General features: G+C 43.6%; 1 protein-coding gene and 1 long non-coding RNA gene across 5 annotated transcripts in view; one reads left to right on the top strand and one right to left on the bottom strand.

Annotated features, from left to right (window-relative positions):
- Positions 1-15,537: 15,537 nt before the first annotated feature.
- LOC147363344 (uncharacterized) lies at positions 15,538-18,156 on the bottom strand. Of its 2 annotated transcripts, none has more exons than XR_015136999.1 (3): positions 17,879-18,156; positions 17,372-17,506; positions 15,538-16,019 (listed from the first exon to the last, which is right to left on the bottom strand). It is a non-coding gene; the product is annotated as an uncharacterized LOC147363344 (long non-coding RNA). The 2 variants fall into 2 exon arrangements; XR_015137000.1 differs by having other exon boundaries at positions 17,434-17,506; positions 17,879-18,107.
- Positions 18,157-18,329: 173 nt separating this feature from the next.
- The window catches only part of FBXO11 (F-box protein 11), a 112,003-nt gene continuing 107,404 nt past the window's right edge, over positions 18,330-22,928 (top strand). For 2 of the 3 annotated variants that reach the window (XM_086327081.1, XM_086327082.1), the window contains exon 1: positions 18,330-19,362. In XM_086327081.1, coding sequence (XP_086183207.1) covers positions 19,137-19,362 — 226 coding nt within the window. In that variant the 5' untranslated portion in view covers positions 18,330-19,136. The remainder of the gene's footprint in view (positions 19,363-22,928) is intronic. The other variant, XM_086327083.1, reaches the window with a different exon arrangement.

The raw sequence follows: 22,928 nt of genomic DNA on the forward strand, positions 1-22,928 counted from the left end.
GCCTGCAGCTGGTTTTACTTCCAAACAATCCTAAATAACCAGGAAACTACAGAAAGTGATTAAGGTGGCCCTCACTTCTGTATTTCCTTACCTTAGTTTATTATCAAAACCTAAACCAGGCAATGCAGAGCCTTTCAGTCAGCCTTCTTGAGAAACAGGACTGAGTAGTCTATGTTCTGACGGAGAAGGCGATGGCACCCCACTCCAGTACTCTTGCCTGGAAAATCCCATGGACAGAGGAGCCTGGTGGGCTGCAGTCCAAGGGGTCGCTGAGGGTCGGACACGACTGAGCGACTTCACTTTTACTTTTCACTTTCCTGCATTGGAGAAGGAAATGGCAACCCACTCCAGTGTTCTTGCCTGGAGAATCCCAGGGACTGGGAAGCCTGGTGGGCTGCCGTCTATGGGGTCGCACAGAGTCGGACACGACTGAAATGACTTAGCAGCAGCAGTCTATGTTCTGAAACATTTAAAATTATATTTAATCTTATGTTTATAAATCTAAATGTGGAATCTAAATATAGTGGAATGTTAAAATATGTTTTAATTCTATGTATTAAGAAATACAAAATGTTTTGAGAATAAATACCAGAGGGTATAGTCATTAGGTGTTACTGTGTTTACCTAATAATTGGTTCCTTTCCTATAACAGATGAATCTGTTTCAGAATGGAAAAATAAATTAAACAGAAAACAAATTCCCTACATAAAGGTCCTATGAGCTCTTTGTAACCAGGAATGAAGTATTACAGTACACTTACGGAGCACCTCGTATTTAGTTCAGGTGGCTTGCTTCACTCTGTAAATATCAATAACTAGCGTTTGTAAGTCTGAACTATCATAATGGTCACTTTCATGTACTAATCTCATCCTGATTCTGTAACTGGAAAAAATGACTAAAAATCATGAACACTATGTGACTAAATAGGAGAAATAAGTATTCTTTAACAGTTTGGGAATAGGAATAGTGTTTGAAGAGGGAGACAGGAAAAGAGGCGTACTGGACCTTCTTGGCAGTTTTGATTCTATCTTCAGTGGTTCCAAAAATCTAAGAGGGACAGCCTTCTACAAGAATCTTTACTATCTCTATCTTCCTAATTTCTAGCTCCTGTCTCAGTAGAGAACATTTTTGGTCTATATGTATTGTTCTATTTCTTAAGCCCTGGGTAAGAGGATGTCAGATGGTAAACAAAGGAATTGCCTCCTTCATTCACTGAGCTATTATGTGTCAGGCACCATGCTGGGTGTCTTGGAACCAAAGGTAACTAAGGTAACATTCCTGCTCTTCAGAAGCTTTCACGTGATGAGGGGAAAACAGTCCGGATTTGAGACCAGACAAGGAAACAAATCACTGGGTTACTGGTATTGATTATAGGTATATACCAAACAAGATTATTTAAATCAGCCTGCAGTGTGTGTCTTGAGGGTAGGGGATAGGACATCAGTGGTGTACTGGAATTTAAAGTCTCAACCAGGACTCCCCTGATGGTCCAGTGGTTAAGAATCCGCCTGCCAATGCAGGGGACACGAGAGCTTGATTCCTCGTCTGGGAAGATTCCACACAACTGGGAGCAACTAAGGCCAGGCACCACAGCTACAGAGCCCGAGCTCTGCAACCGGAGAAGCCATAGCAATGAGAAGCCCACATTCCACAACTAGAGGAACCCCCACGGGCCACAACTAGAGAAGCCAGCACACAGCACCAAAGACTCAGCACAGCCAAAAATAAATCAACTAATTAGTTAAAATGAATAAATAAAGTCTCAACCAAAGAGAAAGAATTAGCCGGATGAAGTACAGCAAAGGAATATGGAAGAACCTTCTGGCAGAAGGCACAGAAATAAAACTGGCAGAAACTGGTGAGTCATTATTTGGGGGTTGGATCAAAAAGAGAAAGAAGAATCTCATAGATCGTCAGGTAGAAGCTTCGAAGGTCTAGGCACAGCAGTCAAAATCAAGTTTCAGTCAGATTTCTTTTCTGCCAACTTTGCTTTGGATAATGCCCCCTTCCCTTGTTAATGGGTCCCTTTGTCCTGACCCAAGTCATGGCTTCTAATCTGGCTCCAATAACTAACCTCACTCTTCTGGGTTTGGTATTTTGGCAGGTCACCACCTTTTTTAGCTTCCTCCTGCTTTGCATCCCTGACATTCATTCCTATTAAACCCTTTCATTCTGTGCATTTTGCTGCTTATTTGGCAAGTGTTCCAGATTCCTAACACCCAGTTAAATTAAACTTAGTTTTATATGTATTGATTTTCCATTGCTAGAAAGAATACACTTACCCCAAATAAGAGCTCTCTTAGTTTTTGCTTTTGTAATGATTTTTAAAGAAATGGACAAGCACCAGGGGCTAAGGACCAAGAAGTCAATAATAATGATAATAGCTACAAGCGTGGGCTTTTGTTGGTTGCCTGCTCAGTGTCTCAGCTCTGTCTTTTTTCCTCCACAGTACCTTGATCTTCATCTGAGGACTCCACCCCTCCCCATGGAGCCCATGTGCCTTCAGAGAAGCTGACCCACTCCCTGGTTTAGTTCAGGCCAACCATCACATTCCATCATCCCATGCACAGCTTTCAGATTTAAACAAGTGAATATCACGATACTTGCTGGACTGATGGAAATCACTCTCTCTAGATGTGGATGAGGGACATGTGCTTTACAGGACTGTTGGCAGCCATATTGTGATCATGAGAGTTGCTGGCTTTAGGATAAAGCAGTAGTTGCAGAAGACAGAGAAAGACGGATGGAAAAAATCTGAACCCTTAGTGATATGGCTGAACCTGTAGTGACTGAAGACCTAGAGAAACAGTCCTTAATGACAAACCCCAAAGCCAGCCTTACCTCTCAACTTCCAATTTCATGAATCAGTACATTCCTTTATTGTTTAAGGCAGTTTGAGTTGTGTTTTTTGCTATTTGCAACATACAATATTCTATGCTGTACAGCTACTATTTGTTGAAGGTCTACTATGTGCCAGGAATTATAATGAGGGGCTCCATAAAGACTAATTCTCACAACCATATATTTTTTTAATTGTGGTAAAATATACATAACATAAAATGTTCCACTTTAATAATTGTTAACTGTACAATTCAGTGACACAGTGTTGTGCAACCATCTCCACTCTCTACTTCTAATCACAACCATAGTTTGAGGTGGGCATTAATATCCTCATTTTACCAAAAAGGAAACTGATCCTCAGAGAGGTGCATCACCCAAAGCTGACCACAAGTCAGTGGTATAGTCAGGATTTAAGCCCAAGTCTGCCAATTGCAAAGCTCATATTTTTTTTTCTACTTTATTACAGTGCCAAAATAAATAATCAAGCAAGAAAACACAAAACTTTGGTCAAATTACCAGCACAGGGTCCACAATACAGAGAGGAGCAGATCCAGCAAACAGAAAACAAGATAAGGAACAAAATGTGATCAGAATCCAAGTCATCAAAGGTAGGATACTAGAGGCTGCAGTCACGGGGAATAGGGGAAAACATTTAGGTTCAAGAAGTAGGGTTTGAAAGGTGGCTTATCAGATAAAGAATATCTGGTCTATTTGTTTACCAGACCCTCGTTTTTTAGGTGCGCAAAATGGCACCCCACTCCAGTACTCTTGCCTGGAAAATCCCATGGGTGGAGGAGCCTGGTAGGCTTCAGTCCATGGGGTCGATAAGAGTCGGACACAACTGAACAAATTCACTTTCACTTTTCACTTTCCTGCATTGGAGGAGGAAATGGCAACCCACTCCAGTGTTCTTGCCTGGAGAATCCCAGGGATGGGGGAGCCTGGTGGGCTGCCGTCTATGGGGTTGGACAGAGTCGGACATGACTGAAGTGACTTAGCAGCAACCCTTGTCCTGCCTACTTCCCAAAAGGATTTTGACCTGAAGACGAGTAAGACATGCTCAGTCACTCAGTCATGTCCAACTCTTTGTGACCTTTTGGACTGTAGCCTGCCAGGCTCCTCTGTCTGTGGGATTTTTCAGGCAAGAACACTGCAGTGGGTTGCCATTTCCTCCTCCATGGGATCTTCCCGATCCAGGGATCAAACCCGCGTCTCATGTATCTCCTGCGTTGCAGGCAGATTCTATACCGCTGAGCCATCGAACTATGCTTTAAAACAAAAATACCCCAAATTTTATATTAAGCATTCATTAAAATAAGTCACAGAATAAAATTGATCTGTATCACAAAGGAGACATTGCCTGTGGTGAGGCCTGGCCCTTTAAATGAGGTCTGAAATGACAGAAGAGCCCTATTACCTTCTTGTTAGAACAAGATAGATTGCAAGTAGTGTTCCCAACACCCCACCCCAAAATTACAAGCTTCTATGCTATAAAAACTATCTACCTTTGATGAGTACCTCTTAATTGTTTACTTTTTAACCAAGGGTTTTAAACTAGGACTATTAGAATTCTAAAAGGTGTTTTTATCTGTTGATCTGTTTGTTTTCAAAAGTCTGATTCCTTTCATTTATGATCCTAGGTAAGTAGTAGCTTGGACGGTTTTACTTATACCAAAAAATCAGTTCCCTAATTTTGCTTCTGTGTTAATTTCTAGTTCCAAGGCTGTCTTGAAATGGGGGAGGGGAAGTTATGAGAATGGACTGGTTAAGACTCCCTGAGGTTTGCATACCCCTAAACTTGACTCATTTGAAAAGACCCTGATGCTGGGAAGGATTGAAGGCTAGAGGAGAAGGGGACAACAGAGGATGAGATGGTTGGATGGCATCACCGACTCAATGGACATGAGTGTGAGTAAACTCCAGGAGTTGGTGATGGACAGGGAAGCCTGGTGTGCTGCAGTCCATGGGGTTGCAAAGAGTCGGACACGACTGAGCGACTGAACTGAACTTGACCTTCACACCAAGGCCCCTTCTCCAGCTGTGAGTAAACAAAAACACTAACATTTTCTCAACAATTGTATTATAAATAAATCTGAATGCCGATCTTAATGATTCACTGCACACTTAACTTGAACCGATAGTGGCAGGAACCCCCCAGAGCTAACATCACTTGACATAGTTGACACGTGCATGAGGCTTATCACTCTTCTCCCTCTAGAGCAGCATTTGGAGAGTGAATGTCCATCATACGAATGGATAATTTTTTTGGCAATATAGTTATTTTGTAAAATAAAACAGAAAACTGAATTTTTTCTCCTTTAGAAAAACAGTTTGCTTTGTATTTTTTTTTTTTTTCTAGTGCACTTTATTTCTTTAGAGCAAGCTGGATTCATAGTAAAATTGAGCAGGAAGTATAGATATTTCTCATTACCCCTATCTTCACACATATATCTCCGCTCCCCACCCCCCGAATTAGAGTGGTACATTTGTCACAAGTGATGAACCTACATTGACACATCTGCTGCTGCTGCTGCTAAGTCACGTCAGTTGTGTCCGACTCTGTGCGACCCCATAGACGGCAGCCCACCAGGCTCCGCCGTCCCTGGGATTCTCCAGGCAAGAACACTGGAGTGGGTTGCCATTTCCTTCTCCAATGCAGGAAAGTGAAAAGTGAAAGGGAAGTCGCTCAGTTGTGTCCGACTCTAGCGACCCCATGGACTGCAGCCCACCAGGCTCCTCTATCCATGGGATTTTCCAGGCAAGAGTACTGGAGTGGGGTGCCATTGCCTTCTCCGCATTGACACATCATTATCACCCAAAGTCCACAGTTTACATTAGGGTTCACTCTTGGTGTTGTACATCCTATGGGTTCAGACAAATGTATAACATGAATCCATATACATACTGAGTAGTTTCACTGCCCTAAAAATCACCTGTGCTCTGCCTATTCATCCCCTCCTCCTCCCTAATTCCTGGCAACCACTAATCTTCTTACCATCTCCACAGTTGTAACTTTTCCAGAAATGCCATAACGTTGGAATCATACAAGTGTGTAGCCTTTTCATATTGGCTTCTTTCACTTAGTAAGGTACATTTAAGGTGCCAACCATGGTCCGTCTAGTCAAGGCTATGGTTTTTCCAGTAGTCACATATGGATGTGAGTGCTGGACCATAAAGAAACCTGAGCACAGAAGAACTGATGCTTTTGAACTGTGGTGTTGGAGAAGACTCTTAAGAGTCCCTCGGGCTGCAAGGAGATCCAACCAGTCCATCCTAAAGGAAATCAGTCCTGAATATTCATTGGAAGGACTAATGCTGAAGCTGAAACTCCAATACTTTGGCCATCTGATGTGAAGAACTGACTCATCTGACAGAAATGCTGGGAAAGATTGAAGGCAGGAGGAGAGGGGACGACAGAAGATGAGATGGTTGGATGTCATCACCAACTCAATGGACATGAGTGTGAGTAAACTCCCGGAGTTGGTAATGGACAGGGAAGCCTGGTGTGCTGCAGTCCATGGGGTCACAAAGAGTCGGACACAACTGAGCGAGTGAACTGAATTGAACTGAAGGTTCCTCTACGTTTTTTCACAACTTAATAGCTCATTTCTTTTCAGTGTGGACTAATATTCCACTGGGCTTCCCAGGTGGCACAGTGGTGAAGAATTCACCTACCAATGCAGGAGACACAGGAGATGTGGGTTCAATCCCTGGGTCAGGAAGATCACCTGGAGAAGGAAATGGCAACCCACTCCAGTATTCTTGTCTGAAAAATTCCATGGACAGAAGAGCCTGGTGGGCTACAGTCCATGGGGTCACAAAGAGTCAGGCACAACTGAGAACACACCCACACACATTACCTGGATATACCACAGTTTATTTATGCACTCATCTACTCAAGGATATCTTGATTGTTTCCAAGTGTTATCAATTATGAGTGAAGCTGCTATAAACATCTGTGTGCAGGTTTTTGTGTGGAGGTAAGTTTTCAGTTCCCTTGGGTAGATGCCAAAAAGTGTGATTGCTGGATCACACTCTTATATAGTAAGAATATAGTTAGTTTTGTAAGAAATTGCCAAAGTGAAAGTGTTAGTCACTTACTTGGGTTGACTCTTGTGACTCCATGGACGATAGCCCACCAGGCTCCTCTGTCCGTGAAATTCTCCAGGCAGGAATACTGGAGGTTGCCATTCCCTTCTCCAGGGTATCTTCCTGACCCAGGGATCAAACCTGGGTCCCCTGCATTGCAGGCAGATTCTTCACCGTCCGAGCCACCTTCGAAGATCAACTGCCATACAGTCTTTCAAGGAAGCTGTACCCATTTGCATTCCCATCAGCAATGAATAAGAGCTCCTGTTGCTCCACATCCTCCCCAGCATTTGGTGCTGAGAGAGTTCTGCATTTTGGTCATTCTCATAGGTGTGTGCTGGGTTTCCTTATTTTTTCAGTTTTTACCCTTGTCCACCTCTCCACCCCCACCATTCCTTACAATTGCTAATCTTTTCAAAAAGAGCCATGGAATTTGAGAGTTGAGCAGTAGGTGGCACAAGCTAAGCAACATCAGACACATGATAGAGGGAAAGACTGCGAAAGGACTGGCTCAAGTCACATGGGAGCCCTGGGAAGAGGAGTAATCTGGCACTCCTTCAAGCCAATATTCTTTACATAGCTGAGGGCAGAGAAAAATTCATTTTCTATTAATATAAAATGTATAGCTCTTTATGGTTAAAATAAAGAATTTATTACATGCACCGAATATAACAATATTTCCACTTATTTGGAATTATCTTCATTTTACATTTTTTGTACCACTTATAACTTGAACAGCAGCATAGAGTTAAATTACAGCCACAAAAATCTTGCTCAAAATATAGTTACAAGTTTTATATATATATATATAGTTTGTATGTCACAAAAACAGTTCTAAATTTTCTGAAGTTCTTATTCTTTCTTCATTTTTCCTTTGGGAATTTCTGAGCCCGACAACCACAACCTTCTGTAAGACATGTCCATGGCTTTATTTATTTATTTAATATTTATTTATTTGGCTGCAGCAAGTAAGTTGCAGCAAGCAGGATCTTCAGTTGCAGTATGTGAACTAATAGTTGTGGCATTCAGGATCTAGTTCCCTGACCAGGGATTGAACCTGAGCCCTCTGCATTGGGAGTACAGAGTCTTAGCCCCTAGACCAGGAAAGTCCCTCCATGGTTTTAAAATGTAGAAAATAATCATCTGTCCCCAAAAACTGTATTAGAAACTTGGGGTAGAATTCTGAACTCAAACCCTCCCCCCACTTCTTCTTCTGGCTGGCTTACCTGAGAGAGTATGCACACTTATACTATGTCCCAATGAGAACCCCAGAACGATTTCATTAGTAAGCAGGAAGTGTCCAACTTAAAGCTTGAGTCAAGGTTGGGTGGAGGCCAAGAGATCTAAGTGAGGCCTCTTGCTTTTCCAATCCCAAATCTAAGTTCTGTGACTTCCTCAAGTGTGCCAGAAGAGAGAAGATAAGAGTAAGGGTAAGAAAAAGACTCAAGTTCTTAGGTATTAATAGCTGAGCTGAAGGAAGTCCACATATTTGACCAGGTGCCAGGATGACACTGGACTGTCAGACCCATGAACTTGGGAATCAAGTGGGGAAAGGAGGAGGATCAGGCCTCCTGAGGATAGAAGTCTTCCTTCACTCCTCCACTCCCACCCTACCTCTTGATTTGCTTACTATATGGCTTCCCTGCTGCTAACTCGCTTCAGTTGTGTCCGATTCTGTGTCCAAAGACAGCTGTCCCCAAAGACAGCAGCCTACCAGGCTCCGCTGTCCCTGGGATTCTCCAGGCAAGAACACTGGAGTGGGTTGCCATTTCCTTCTCCAATGGCTTCCCTAGTAGCTCAGAATCTGCCTAGGTTCAGAAGTCCTGGGTTTGATCCCTGGGTCAGGAAGATCCCCTGGAAAAGAGAATGGCAATCCACTCCAGTATTCTTACCTGGAGGATTCCATGGACAGAGGAGCCTGGTGGGCTACAGTCCATGGGGTCACAAAGAGTAGGATGCGACTGAGTGACTAACACACTGGAGAGAATATATGTAAAACAGCCTGCTGCTCCTGCGGTAGGAAATGAAAAAGCAGGCATTAAGAGTTATACAGAAGGAAAGCCTCTTTCAACATCACCTTCCCTTCCTCTAGGAAGTGTCCCTAGTCTCTGACCAGACTGGTCACTTATTCCATATAGAACATCTAATAGGAGGGTAGATTGAGACAGAAGCTTAGATGGAAGATTCCTCCTTCATGAGTTCTGGCAAAAATGCAAGGGGAGACACTGACCAACATCCCGCATACCCAACTATTCTCTATTTAACAACAGGCCTTAATAATCAAACCTCTGTTCAGTCAGGATTGTCCAACTAGGAGAGACCAGCAGCTCCCTCAGTTATTACCACTTCTCCTCACTGTAACTTCCTGGGGCCAATGAAATGCACAGTTAAATTAGTCCTCCTAAAATGAGTTAAAACAGGTCATTAATCAATTTAACTTCAAGACTGTTGTGCACCGTAGACTAAATATTCACTCCCTAGTTTATTTCTCATCTGAAACTATGACTAACAATATTGCCCAAAACTGGTCAACAGAGATTACTCTTACAAGTCCAAATAAAACAACAAATGGTTGAAAATGGAATAATGTGAAGCCCTCCCCATTATTAAATTACTACAGAAATTCAAGTCCAAAATGAATTACTCTTCCTATAGTAAGTTAAATTCAGAAGACCATAAAGTTTGACTACTCTTCTCGCTGGTTTCCAGATCTTTTCAGTCTCTGTCAGAAGATTCTCCCTCAAATGCCTTGGGATTTGGGTTCCTTCAGCAGCCACTGCGCCCTGAGCCTTCTTCCATTACGTGGGTGTAGCACCTTCAGTAACATCAAAACTGAAATAATCCACCTGAAACTGTTGTACCCCATTAATGTAAAAGCAAATGTGACCCCAGCAGTAACAATATCTTGCAAACAAAATGATATTCCTAGAACCCAGTATACAGATCCTTGTTGCTGTTGCCTATCAGAGACTGCAGCAGACTAAGGATTATCTGGGAGAAGGGGAATAATGTAAAAGGGAACGACAACAACAAATGGAGAACATCATTTTGGTTTTTGCCATGCCAAGATGCCTATTAGAACACGCCAGTTTTCCAACTACCATATGTGAATTTAAACTCAGCTGGGATACATTTCCCATCAGGAGGTTACCTGTGACAGAGGACCTAACTGCTTTTACTAAGGTCAGAGTTGACTTTCTACATAATGTCTTTCTCCTGCTTCCAAAAAGGTACCCGCATCTCTTCCATCCAGCTGACCACCTCTGAAGCTTCAGGGGAAATTCTGGTTGGCCTAAGAGTAATCCTCTCATGCTTGCCAGAGATTAACTCAAGAGTGGGCACAGGGCCCAACTGGGTACAGATCCATGAGGAGGTTTACAGTGGCGGTATTTTCAACGTCTACTAGATCACACCCAAATCTTCCTTATGTATCTTGAGATCCTTCCCATGTTTTGAACACTTCTATTTCCATTTCCCCTGGAGTCTGGTATTTCTGGCCTGGAAGCCCACTGTTAAATTGAGCCTGGTCTTAGTTGAGTGACATAGCTTCCCTTTCCGTGGTGAATGCAGCATGACACATTTAATAATAGACAACCCTATAATTCATGCTTATAGCCTTGTAGCAGATCTTCTCTGGCTATTTGTCCATCTGCAGTAGGATCCCAAATGATTTTAAACTTTATGACACAGCTACTACCACTATACCCTGCTCTAGAACTCCTTAGGTCTATTAACCTTGCTTCCAAGATCTTCTTTCTTGAAATGTATCTTAGCTGGATCACTCAACAAATTCCTGAATCTGAAGCTTCTGTGGATGCTTGTAGAGGCCATAATCTCAGGATCATAGAGGCTTTCATGTATCTTCTGACACATGCTCCTGTAAAACCCTCTTCCTTTATGTTTCAAATCCTCTAGTCCTTGAGTAACTTGTACCACTTCATGTATTACTTACTGCTATTTCTGTTTCCACCTATGTTCCATTTCTTTCCATAATTCCTACTCCTTTCAGGGAGGCCTAAGTGAATTTTTAAATTTTAACATACTAAGTGAAAGTGAAAGTCGCTCATTTGTGTCCTACTCTCTGCAACCCTATGGACTATAGAGTCTATGGAATTGTCTAGGCCAGAATACTGGAGTGGGTAGCCTTTCCCTTCTCCAGGGGAATCCTCCCAACCCAGGGATCGAACCCAGGTCTCCCACATTGCAAGCGGATTCTTAACCAGCTGGGCCCCAAGGGAAGCCCAACATACCAATTAAATGAGTCCAATTTTTCAGTAACACAGATAAAACTCCAGCTGCAGTCTTTTTTTCTTCCCTTCCCACCTGCCTTCCTTCCTTTTTCTAGGTCCATGCATTTGTTTCCTGACATATTCCATAAACTGCCTGTTCAGACACTCCCATAGTGAAAAAACATTCTGCATCTGCCACAAGATCCTCAGTCCAAACACTGCTTGAGTGGAAACAGCCTGCATAGGTCTTCTGCCGTCAGTTTCAACCCATGCCTGACCTCTACTGATTGTTGCTCTGCCTCCTTCCTTTTGGTGTTGTCTTGTTCTTTTAAAATATTTTCCTAATACCATTTTCTAGTCATATTTCCTTATAACAAGAGCCATACCTGCTGCTGCTGCTAAGTCGCATCAGTCGTGTCCGACTCTGTGTGACCCCATAGATGGAAGCCCACCAGGCTCCTCTGTCCCTGGGATTCTCCAGGCAAGAACACTGGAGTGGGCTGCCATTTCCTTCTCCAATGCATGAAAGTGAAGGTGAAGTCGCTCAGTCGTGTCCAACTCTTCACAACCCCATGGACTGTAGCCTACCAGGCTCCTCCGTCCATGGGATTTCCCAGGCAAGAGTACTGGAGTGGGGTGCCATTGCCTTCTCCAAGCCATACCTGCTTCCCTATATATAATGTCTGTGTAATCTTGAAACCCATCAAGGAGTGCATGAAATAACATCAGTATCAACAGCAGTGACAATAATGGCTAATAGTTTATTGAGCTCCTACTGCATACTACGCACTCTTCTCAGCATTTTATAATTGTCACAACAATCCCATGAAATGAGGATTATTATCACCCCAATATTACTGACATAGAAACGGAAGTATAGAGAGGTTAAATAACTTGGCCAACGTCAGAGAGCCAGTAGGTAGCAGGGCTCTCTCACCGTCTTTGATTCACATCTGCCCACAGTTCAGTCACCCACCAGTCCTTCCATAATATAACACCCTTATATTGTTTGGCCTAGTCTTTTCCCAATACTTCAAAATTGAGTTCTCCTTTTAAAAGCAAAAAAATAAAAAGATTTACAGTGGTCTATCACAGCCCGTCCTAAATCTTGAACATAATTTCTTTTGATAGGGCTATAGGAGCATTTCATAAAAAGATGAGCTCGATAAAGGACAGAAATGGTATGGACCTAACAGAAGCAGAAGATATTAAGAAGAGATGGCAAGAATACACAGAAGAACTGTACAAAAAAGATCTTCACGACCCAGATAATCACAGTGGTGTGATCACTGACCTAGAGCCAGACATCCTGGAATGTGAAGTCAAGTGGGCCTTAGAAAGCATCACTACGAACAAAGCTAGTAGAGGTGATGGAATTCCAGTTGAGCTATTCCAAATCCTGAAAGATGATGCTGTGAAAGTGCTGCACTCAATATGCCAGCATATTTGGAAAACTCAGCAGTGGCCACAGGACTGGAAAAGGTCCGTTTTCATTCCAATCCCAAAGAAAGGCAATGCCAGAGAATGCTCAAACTACCTCACAATTGCACTCATCTCACATGCTAGTAAAGTAATGCTCAAAATTCTCCAAGCCAGGCTTCAGCAATATGTGAACCGTGAACTTCCTGATGTTCAAGCTGGTTTTAGAAAAGGCAGAGGAACCAGAGATCAAATTGCCAACATCTGCTGGATCATGGAAAAAGCAAGAGAGTTCCAGAAAAACATCTACTTCTGCTTTATAGACTATGCCAAAGCCTTTGACTGTGTGGATCACAATAAACTGTGGAAAATTCTTCAAGAGATGGGAATACCAGAACACCTGATCTGCCTCTTGAGAAATTTGTATGCGGGTCAGGAAGCAACAGTTAGAACTGGACATGGAACAACAGACTGGTTCCAAATAGGAAAAGGAGTTCGTCAAGGCTGTATATTGTCACCCTGTTTATTTAACTTCTATGCAGAGTACATCATGAGAAACGCTGGACTGGAAGAAACACAAGCTGGAATCAAGATTGCCAGGAGAAATATCAATAACCTCAGATATGCAGATGACATCACCCTTATGGCAGAAAGTGAAGAGGAACTAAAAAGCCTCTTGATGAAAGTGAAAGTGAAGAGTGAAAAAATTGGCTTAAAGCTCAACATTCAGAAAATGAAGATCATGGCATCTGGTCCCACCACTTCATGGGAAATAGATGGGGAAACAGTGGAAATGGTGTCAGACTTTATTTTGGGGGGTTCCAAAATCACTGCAGATGGTGACTGCAGCCATGAAATTAAAAGACGCTTACTCCTTGGAAGGAAAGTTATGACCAACCTAGATAGCATATTCAAAAGCAGAGACGTTACTTTGCCAACAAAGGTTCGTCTAGTCAAGGCTATGGTTTTTCCAGTGGTCATGTACGCATGTGAGAGTTGGACTGTGAAGAAGGCTGAGCACCGAAGAATTGACGCTTTTTGAACTGTGGTGTTGGAGAAGACTCTTGAGAGTCCCTTGGACTCTTGCAAGGAGATCCAACCAGTCCATTCTGAAGGAGATCAGCCCTGGGTGTTCTTTGGAAGGAATGATGCTAAAGCTGAAACTCCAGTATTTTGGCCACCTCATGTGAAGAGTTGACTCATTGGAAAAGACTGATGCTGGGAGGGATTGGGGGCAGGAGGAGAAGGGGACGACAGAGGATGAGATGGCTGGATGGTATCACTGACTCGATGGACGTGAGTCTGAGTGAACTCTGGGAGTTGGTGATGGTCAGGGAGGCCTGGCGTGCTGCGATTCATGGGGTCGCAAAGAGTCGGACACGACTGAGCGACTGATCTGATCTGATGTCTCTATTATTCCACAGGGAAAGGTATTAAAGTTAGATTCTATAATTTTTTTTACAGATAACCTGTGTTATGAGGATCATTTGATTGCATGCTTACCAGGTTTTCCCACATATACACTGAATTTAAATTCTTAGTTCCAAGTTAATTTTCACTTACTAATTGATAAAATATTATCTGAGCATGTACTAAAGAATGAATTTTTGCAGCTTAGTGAGATAAGTCATTCATACTTTAACAAGGATATTTTAAACAGAGCTGGTTATTCCTTCAGGAAAACCATATTCAGATCAAACTAATTTCCTAAATGACATAAAAGGAATGAGCAGCTTTCAGGTGTCTTATGTAACTGACTTGAGTACTGACGGCTTAGGACTAGATGATGGAATGACAGGGAAAGAGGAAGCTAAATCTTTGAAATGGTAAAAATTATCATTTAAAAATCACAGTAAATATCACCTGCCAGGTATTAAAATGATTAAAGGGCTTATTTTTTCCACACTCCTATTGTGATAAGTTTTATAAACAAATAATTTTAAGTACACAAACCTGTTAAGCACCAGTAATTAGTTGAGAAAAACAAACACAAATATTCTTGAAGAGCAAGCAAACCCTGAGGGAACTCAGTCCTCTGAAATTATGCTAAGTGTATATTGAAATCATTTGGAAGACTGCTACCCACCCCCTCAAATAAAAATCTCCTTTATGTTTTTCTGCTGTTTTCTCTCACACATACCTCCTATGGCAGCTGCTGCTGCTGCTAAGTCACCTCAGTCGTGTCCGACTCTGTGCGACCCCGTAGACGGCAGCCCACTAGGCTCCCATCCCTGGGATTCTCCAGGCAAGAACACTGGAGTGGGTTGCCATTTCCTTCTCCAATGCACGAAAGTGAAAAGTGAAAGGGAAGTCGCTCAGTCGTGTCCGACCCTCAGCGACCCCATGGACTGCAGCCTTCCAGGCTCCTCCGCCCATGGGATTTTCCAGGCAAGAGTACTGGAGTGGGGTGCCATTGCCTTCTCCTCCTATGGCAGCTAACTGACCATTATCTGCTAACACAGGTGGACCTGGCGATGGCTAAAACCATTTGGAATATTTTGGGTTTCACTGGAGAATTAAAAGTCTATAATATCTGTGAACGGAAAGGGCACTGGACTGTCAGGCATTAACTTTGCCACTAAGTAGTTATGGGATTTGCTTCTGTCACCTCATTTCTTTGAATTTTAGTTTCCTTATATAGCAAATACAAAAATGAGAATTAAATGATCTCCAAGGCCTGTTTTAACTTAAAATGGCTTTAAACACTTTTTCACAAAGAAGTCTCTAACGTTTAATGCTTTTGTAAGATAAACTAAAAATATGTAGGAACCAGTGATATGATAGGATAATATTTTTTAACATCTCCCAGTAGATATTCCATTATTGTTAATGGAAAGCTCTCCTGCGTCCCATCCGCCATCATGGCTCCAAAAAAGGGAGCACAGTAGAAGTCACACAAAAAATGAAGATAATGTGGTACATAAGGAAAGCTCTTGTCACACAAGAAGAATAAAAATAATCTCTTTTTAAAAACTTTTTTATTAAAATACATATTTTACAATGTTGTGTTAGAAAAATCCATCTCTTATAGCCCTAAGAGATCATGGAAAGAAGAAAGGGGGAATGAATGAGGTAATCAGACTCAGTGTGCTTACTTCCTGTCCCTTCTCAGTGTGGAAACTAGAGTTGGAAGTATACAGTTGAAATATTCACAGAGATACGGGGAAATCCAAGAAAAATGGGGATAATTGTTTGCTTCTCTGGGCATGCCTGTGAGAGGCTGAGTCCTCTAGGATCTCTGCTTTCAGCTTAATGGCATGTTCCACATGACATAGGGAGAAAAATGCAACATCGGTGAAGGAGGTGGTTCAGTAGATGAGCTTGAAGCAAAGTTCCTGGTTCATCAAGACCTACTTGGGATATTCTGGGAAACCAGAAGTTCCAACATGTTTCAGTGAGAAGATGGAATGGCATCGTGGGAATCAGTGGACCTGAGGAGGCCTGGGGTCAGGACAGAGGTTGCAGTGTATAAGGCAAATGGTTCACTGTGGAAGCAGCACAACTTCTCGAAAGGACAGAAGGAGCAGTTTTATCTCTGAGGCTAGCAGTTCTGCTTTCGGACTATACCAGACACTCCACAAGTAAAGGACCACACAAGGACTGGCACGTGTGGCTCAGGGCTTTTCCCTGATGCCCCGCTGACCTTCCCATCCCACAGGCTTCTACCAGCCCACTAGTTACTGTGTGAATGAGAAAAAGGCACTATCGAGGCATTTTACTTCCACCTATCAGAAAATTATCACAATATACTGGTTTTGTTAAAATGAGGCATCTTACTGCCACATGCCGGAGAACTATCATTCCAAGTTTATTACAACTTGGAAATCTAGGATATCAAAGATGTGACATTCCGTCTATGCACAGTTTACACAGAATCCCTCAACTCCCATGTATATCTTGGATGACAGGGAAGTGGGGAAATCTGTAAGACTCAGCACTTACCTATAAAAGAAAAGGGATAATGTGGGGACTCAAGAAGGATAAGCTACAGAGAATAAGCTATGTTTTCTCTGTACATCTGAATTAACTAAATCAACTACCATAAAAAAATACAAACTATGCCCCATATTTTGCAATTTATTTTTTGCTATCTCCCATAGCACCTTACATAGCAATACATACACAGAAGGAACCAATAAATGCATGCTGGAAACAAAGTAAATTTTTAGAAAAAATAAAGAGTTATGGTCCACTTATAATATGTACAAAGGCGTGTAATTTTCCTTTTTTCCTGCTACATTTATTTGAACCAAATCTAAAATTGTACCCATTTGTACCTTGCTAACCACCATAAACACTTGCAGTTCTTCATTGTAAGCCTCCCTCCTCGATTTTTTTCTTGAGAAGGAAACTTAGATCTAAGTTTCTCCATTGTCAGGACCAAAGAGAGCTCATCCCAAAATTAGAGAATGTTTTAAAATTAAAAACAGTATTATGTAATCCAAAGTAAATTCTTATTTAAAGGGAGGGAACCCTGAAAGCTAGAAACGTAAAGTATTTTGCCCAGAGGCATACATCAAGTCAGAGACTCAAACACCGGACACCACAGTGGTTCTCACTGTTTCTCTCTCCCCTCCTAAAACACACACTTCCCCGCTCTTACCCCTACTTCTCTTATTGTACTTTGTAACCACTTAGTCATCCACCTCAAACCTAAGACAGAGCACCTGGTCAAACTGAAATGAGAACGAAATCACCTGAAGATCGAAAATCAGAGAATCAGGTAAACTGCCAGTTTTACCATTTCCACAAGGTGATAAACAAAAGAGAGAGAAAGAATCGAGAAAGGATACTTTTTCAGTCATCACAACAGCAGCGAGGGAATAAAAACACGTTTTCCCTGGAGAGAGATTACCTCGAGGGGACCAGATACAGACACAAAAGATAATTCCCCTTGGGGCTTTTCTTTTCCTCTGAGTTTGTGAGATCTAAAAAAATAAAAATTAAAAAATTAAAACGTGTATCACAAAACAATCACCACCTCAACACATTTACTTCTCTTTTCTCACCTATTATTTCTCCAAACGTTATAGATACTGCGTCTTCAGTAAGTAAACTGACCAAAGGTCTATTCCCTATTGATCACAATCTTTTCAAGATTTAGATGACTCCTTTTAGACTACAAGTAGGAACCGACTTCTAACTTCGGTTCCCGAGCTCAAAGCTCGGTAAAGTGGATCTTCAAGGTTTAGCAAATACCCTCAGCTGAACTAAAGGGTACAGAATCTCTAGCGCTCCCTACAGCTCAGAGTTTGAACCTACCTACCACAAAAAAACCCCAGTTATCAAAGATTGGCTACCTCGCTCTACTTTTCTTTTCCGCTTAAAAAATCGGATGGGGAGAGGGGCGGGGAGAGGTTGAAACGGCGAACCGAAGGCTTAATCACTTCTCCCCATTACATCAGCAGCCCCCGCCCTTTCCTCCGAGCACCTCCTCTCCTAGAACCGTCGCTACGCACTAGCGCTCTCTTCATCCACCCCCCGCTCTATTATATGCCCTGATACCTCCCCATTATCACCCGCCCCACCACACTCCCCCTCTCCTCCTTCCCCCACCTCCTTAGCGGGGGAGGGAGGAAACCCGAGAGAGGAAACAGGGCGTTGAAGGAAGGGACTTGGCGATAAGAGCACAGGTCCCATTGGCCCGAGGGTTGTATGAGCGCCTCCCATTGGCTCCTTGGCAGGAATCCCCGCCCCTCTTATTCCCCGCCCATTTGCCCCTCCCCCCGCCGCTCCACGGCCCTCCCCCGCGCCCCCGGCCAGCCCCGCGGCGGGGAGGGACCGACTGGGCGAGTGGTGGCTCAGGCGGTGTCAATGGCTCCTCCTGCCACGGAGCAGCAGCAGAAGCAGCGGCGACGGGGCTGAGGAGGAGGAGGAGGAAAGGCTCCTTTAAGGAGGAGGAACGACGACGCCTCTTTTTCCCCCTATCTCCTCCCTTCACACTCATTTCCCCTTCGCCGAGGAGAGAAGGGGGGGAGGAGAGAGAAGAGGCCGAAGAAAGAAAAAATTCCTCTCAGAAATCTCTTTCAGGGGGTGTGGGGGGGAGGAAGAGGAAAAAAAAAGAGCCGGGCGCCCCCTGCTCCCTCCCTCCCTTCTCTCCCTCTCTTCTCCTCCTTCTCCCTTCCTCACCCGCCCGCCCACTCCCCCCGCCGCCGGAGACGCCGCTCGGGAGTCGGCGGGACCAGGGTCTGTGTCCTCAGCCGCCGACGCCGCGCTTCGCCTCAGGATCCCCAGGCGGGCGGACGCCCTTTCTTTCTTTCTCTCGCTCTGCCCGTCTTTCTGTCTCCGTCCCTCGCGGCCGCCCCGCCCGGCGGCCTCGGCCTTCCCCGTGCGTCAGGCCCGCCCGCCTGGCCTCGCTAGGTCTCTGTCTGTCTCCGCGGGCCTTTCTCTTGACTCGGGGTCCCGCTCGCCCCTCCGCCCTTACCATCTCCCCTTCCCCTCGCCCCCTTTCCTTCCTCCCCCCCTCTCCCCACCCCCTTCTCCCGCCCCGGAGCTCGCGGTGCGTGTGCGTGTGTGTGTGTGTGTCCCTCCGCCAACGCCGCCACCTCAGCCCGGCAAATGAACTCCGTCCGAGCCGCCAACCGGAGACCCAGGCGAGTGTCGCGGCCGCGCCCGGTGCAGCAACAGCAGCAGCAGCCTCCGCAGCAGCCGCCGCCGCAGCCGCCCCAGCAGCAGCCGCCGCAGCAGCAGCCTCCGCCGCCGCCGCAGCAGCAGCAACAGCCTCCGCCGCCGCCACCGCCGCCTCCGCCGCTGCCCCAGGAGCGGAACAACGCCGGCGAGCGGGGTAAGGCCGCGCTCTTTCCCCGCCGCCCGCCGGCTCGGGCGCCCGGCCGGCGGGACCCGCGGGGAGGGAGGCCGGGCGGGCGGGGGCGGCTTGTGCGACTGGGGGGTGGGAGAAGGGAGGCAGAGCGGAGGCGGGTCCCCCGGTGCCGCAGTGTCAGCTCAGCCCGGGCCCCGGCCGGCAGGAAAAGCCGCGGCTTCCCGACTCGCCTGGGCTCTTAGCTCAGGCCGCGCTTTGTTTGGTTTCGGGGGCTCGGCACCCTCTTCCCCCGACCCATCCTTCTGGTTTTTGAGCTCGCTTACGGACCCCGCAGCAGTCTGTTGGTGGGTGGGGGGAAGGCGAAGGGTGGGATCTCTCCTATTTCGGCTGCCTTCCACGGTTTGGTCTCCTGTTTCTAATGGAAGATTGGGGGGGGGACAACTGGGAGTGATCGGGTGGTTAGGGATGGCTGGGGAACTTATTTTTCCCCCTTTTCTCTGTTAGCCTCCCCCTTCCTGTGGAGGAGGGGAGAGGGGGAGTTGGAGTGGTCGGTGGTGTTGGCCGGGGAACTTGTTTCCCCCGCCCCCCCCCCCACCCCAGTCACGGGGTAGGGGGAGCGGCGACTCTTCTCCCAACCTCGTAATGTTTGCTGCGCAGTTTGGCTTTAGTTACAGAACCCCTGGGAAGGACCCGTTAAATTAAGACCTTTAAATAAATAAATATAGAATCCATCGGCCATTTCCAGCCCCCTCCCTCGCGTGCGGTGCAGTTACCCTTCCGCTGTATCGACTCCCCTCTCGCTTGTTCTCCCCTAGCATACCCCCACGCCACCATGGTGCCCCTCCGTCTCCCAGTGGGATTTGAACGCCCCTTCCTTAGAACTGGCCTCTTGTGGGAGAGAGTGCGTGTGTTTGTGCCTGTGTATGTTGTGTCCAGGGCCTAGTGAAATGTGTCATTTGGACCCAACTGTGCAGCTCTGTCTGGTAACCACCATTGTCTAAGGGCTGAGGCTCCCGGGGGTTGGATTCTTCCTTTAGCAAAAATAATGTTCAGTTCTACTTAGATGATGTTATTTGGGTAGGTTTCGGAGATGCGGTGTTGCACCTTGATCTCCAAATGTAACTATTCTGTTTATTAATTAGCTGCTCTCACTGGGGGTGGAGGTCAGTACCATATTTATGTGTACGGTTGTTGTTTTAAGGAGGAGGGGAATTGTTAGGAGACATTTTGCGTGTTTTCGTTGGTGGATTAAGGTTAATTTTACGTGCGTTGGTTGTCACACCTCCTTTGGCTGAGGGAATTAAGATTAAATGCCTTTTAAAAATTATACATTCTTTCCTTAAAAATTGTTTCTTTGTTGTACGTGATCAAAATACCGAACAAATCAAAGAGGGAGATGATAATTGAAAAATAGTTGAAACGGTTTTCACTGGTTACTGTTACAGATAGTCCTTGTGAAAGCAGTTTACTATACGTTGCTTGAAAGAATGTGATCTTTCAAGCCAGTTAGAGGTCTTGTGCTACATTACTGGTAAATGTGTTTTAATGCTTCTTTGATACATTTACAGGGTTTTTTTTTGTTAATTAAAAGTACAGTTTCATCATTTCCTTTTGTATTTGCATATCAAGGTTCTCCTGTGTTTCATTCAAATAATAGTCAAGTCTCAGAATTGACACTATATGTAATAGAGTTGACTAATTTTTTTTTTTAAAGCAATGACATTGGGTTGAAATCCTAGGGTAATAAGGATTCTATTGCTAGAAGTAAGCTTTTTCAAGATATACTGATTTGTTACAGTGAATCAGTACATTAACAGTGCATCAGACGCTTTCAGCCAAACTCAGTCTGTGTATTTTTAAATGTTAATTCTGAATTTTTTCATTTGTGTGTATTTTCAACTTAGTTGAGGTACTTACATTTGATCACTTTCCTTCATTTGTTTAAAATTATTAGCTACTAAAGTCTATTTCCTTTTGAAGTAAAAGTTACTTGGTCACATGCCAGAGTGTCATTTTTCTTTTCATTGATATCCATAAACTGACTAAGATGTTCGTGAATCAGAATTTCAGTATGTGCCCAACCAAATGGTAAATCAAATTCACTGTAGAATTGTTGTTGCTTTGCTGCTGCTAGTAGAAACTGTTCTATGTTGGCACAGAGAGGAAAAGAACTGCTGATTAGCCTTCAGGGAAAATGCTATGGGTCTTTTTGGAGGGCAAATAAATGGCCTTAAGATGAATTAAAAGACTAAAATTAGAAAAAGTTTGCTAGTGTTATGTAAAAAATAGTAATTCTTTGAAAACTGGCGTTTTTTTTTAATTTTAAATGTACAGTTTTCATAATGATCAGAAGCTAGCCAAGAAGAATACTCTTTTAACAATTTTACGAAGTATGCAAAGTGTCACTATTTCTGGTTTGAATAGGAAAGGTTTGGTTGTTGTTGGTTTGAAAATATACTGGGTTTCATAATTTTGACAAGGTAATTAAGGAACTACAGCTAAGCTTATGCATAGGCCCGTTTTAGTTTTTACTAACTCTTAATGGATATGTAACCCTTGCATTAGAATCTTGGATAGAGTTACATAATAGTGGATCAGAGAGCTTTCAGAGTAGGGAACTGAAGTGAGACTCACTGTTTTAAGACAAGTTAACTCAATCTGTATATAAAATCATTTATTTCATGTAAAGGGTGGACTTTAGGCTTCTGAGTGGTAGTAAGTTATAGGAAAGTATTTTCAAGCAAAATTCTGTCGAAACTGGTTTTTAGTTGCTTCTGTGCCCACAGGTTAATTAGTCTTAAAAATTTCCTTGATACCTCCTTTTAAAATGTATATATGTTTGAGTGTTGTAATGGCCAGTGAAACAAACCATATGGAGTGAAATCTTATGCGGACTTTTTAAAGGCAGGAGATTTGCTTACACCCCAAATGGGAAATAATCAGCCTGGGTGTTCCATGGAATGCTGTCTTCTCGCATGGTATCTGAAACGGTCTGCTGTCTAAAGATGGAATACAAATCATTAGCATTTTTAGGCTTTTATTTTAAATCTTGGGTTTAGGATTTCACATACCACTTTTAGCTAGTAGAAAATAATTTGTGTTCCACATAGGAATACTTTGATAATATATTCCAGCTTCAGTGAAACTGAAAGTATGTGGGGTTGGATTTTATATATTTGTTTTCTTTTAAAATCCCGAATGAGTTTTTGCAACTTGTTCTGCTGAATTTATCATGAAATCTATTTGGCAATCTTGTTTTAGAAATATGTCTGAGGAACGCTTACACATCTGCAGAAGTGCTACGTATTCTGAGCATTTTTAGGATTTAGTTGAAATTGATTACTTTGATTAGGTATTAAATGCACATGATTTAAAATTCAAAAGTCTTTTTCCTACAACTGCCTTCAGCTCCCAAATTTTCCTGCCTGGAATCAACCTATTGATTACTATGTCTGTTATTAGTTTCTCATTTATTATGTTTTAATAAAAGATGAAGTTTGACTTATGAAAATCTTGATATGAAAGTTTTGGAAAATAAGTGTAATTGCCTAGTTATTGGCAAATTCATAAAGTTGAAATGTTGAAATTTT

The sequence above is a fragment of the Bos grunniens genome, chromosome 11 (genome assembly GCF_055505025.1).
Source record: "Bos grunniens cultivar Pamir isolate PY7600 chromosome 11, Bosgru_T2T1.0, whole genome shotgun sequence".
Lineage (NCBI taxonomy): Eukaryota > Metazoa > Chordata > Mammalia > Artiodactyla > Bovidae > Bos > Bos grunniens.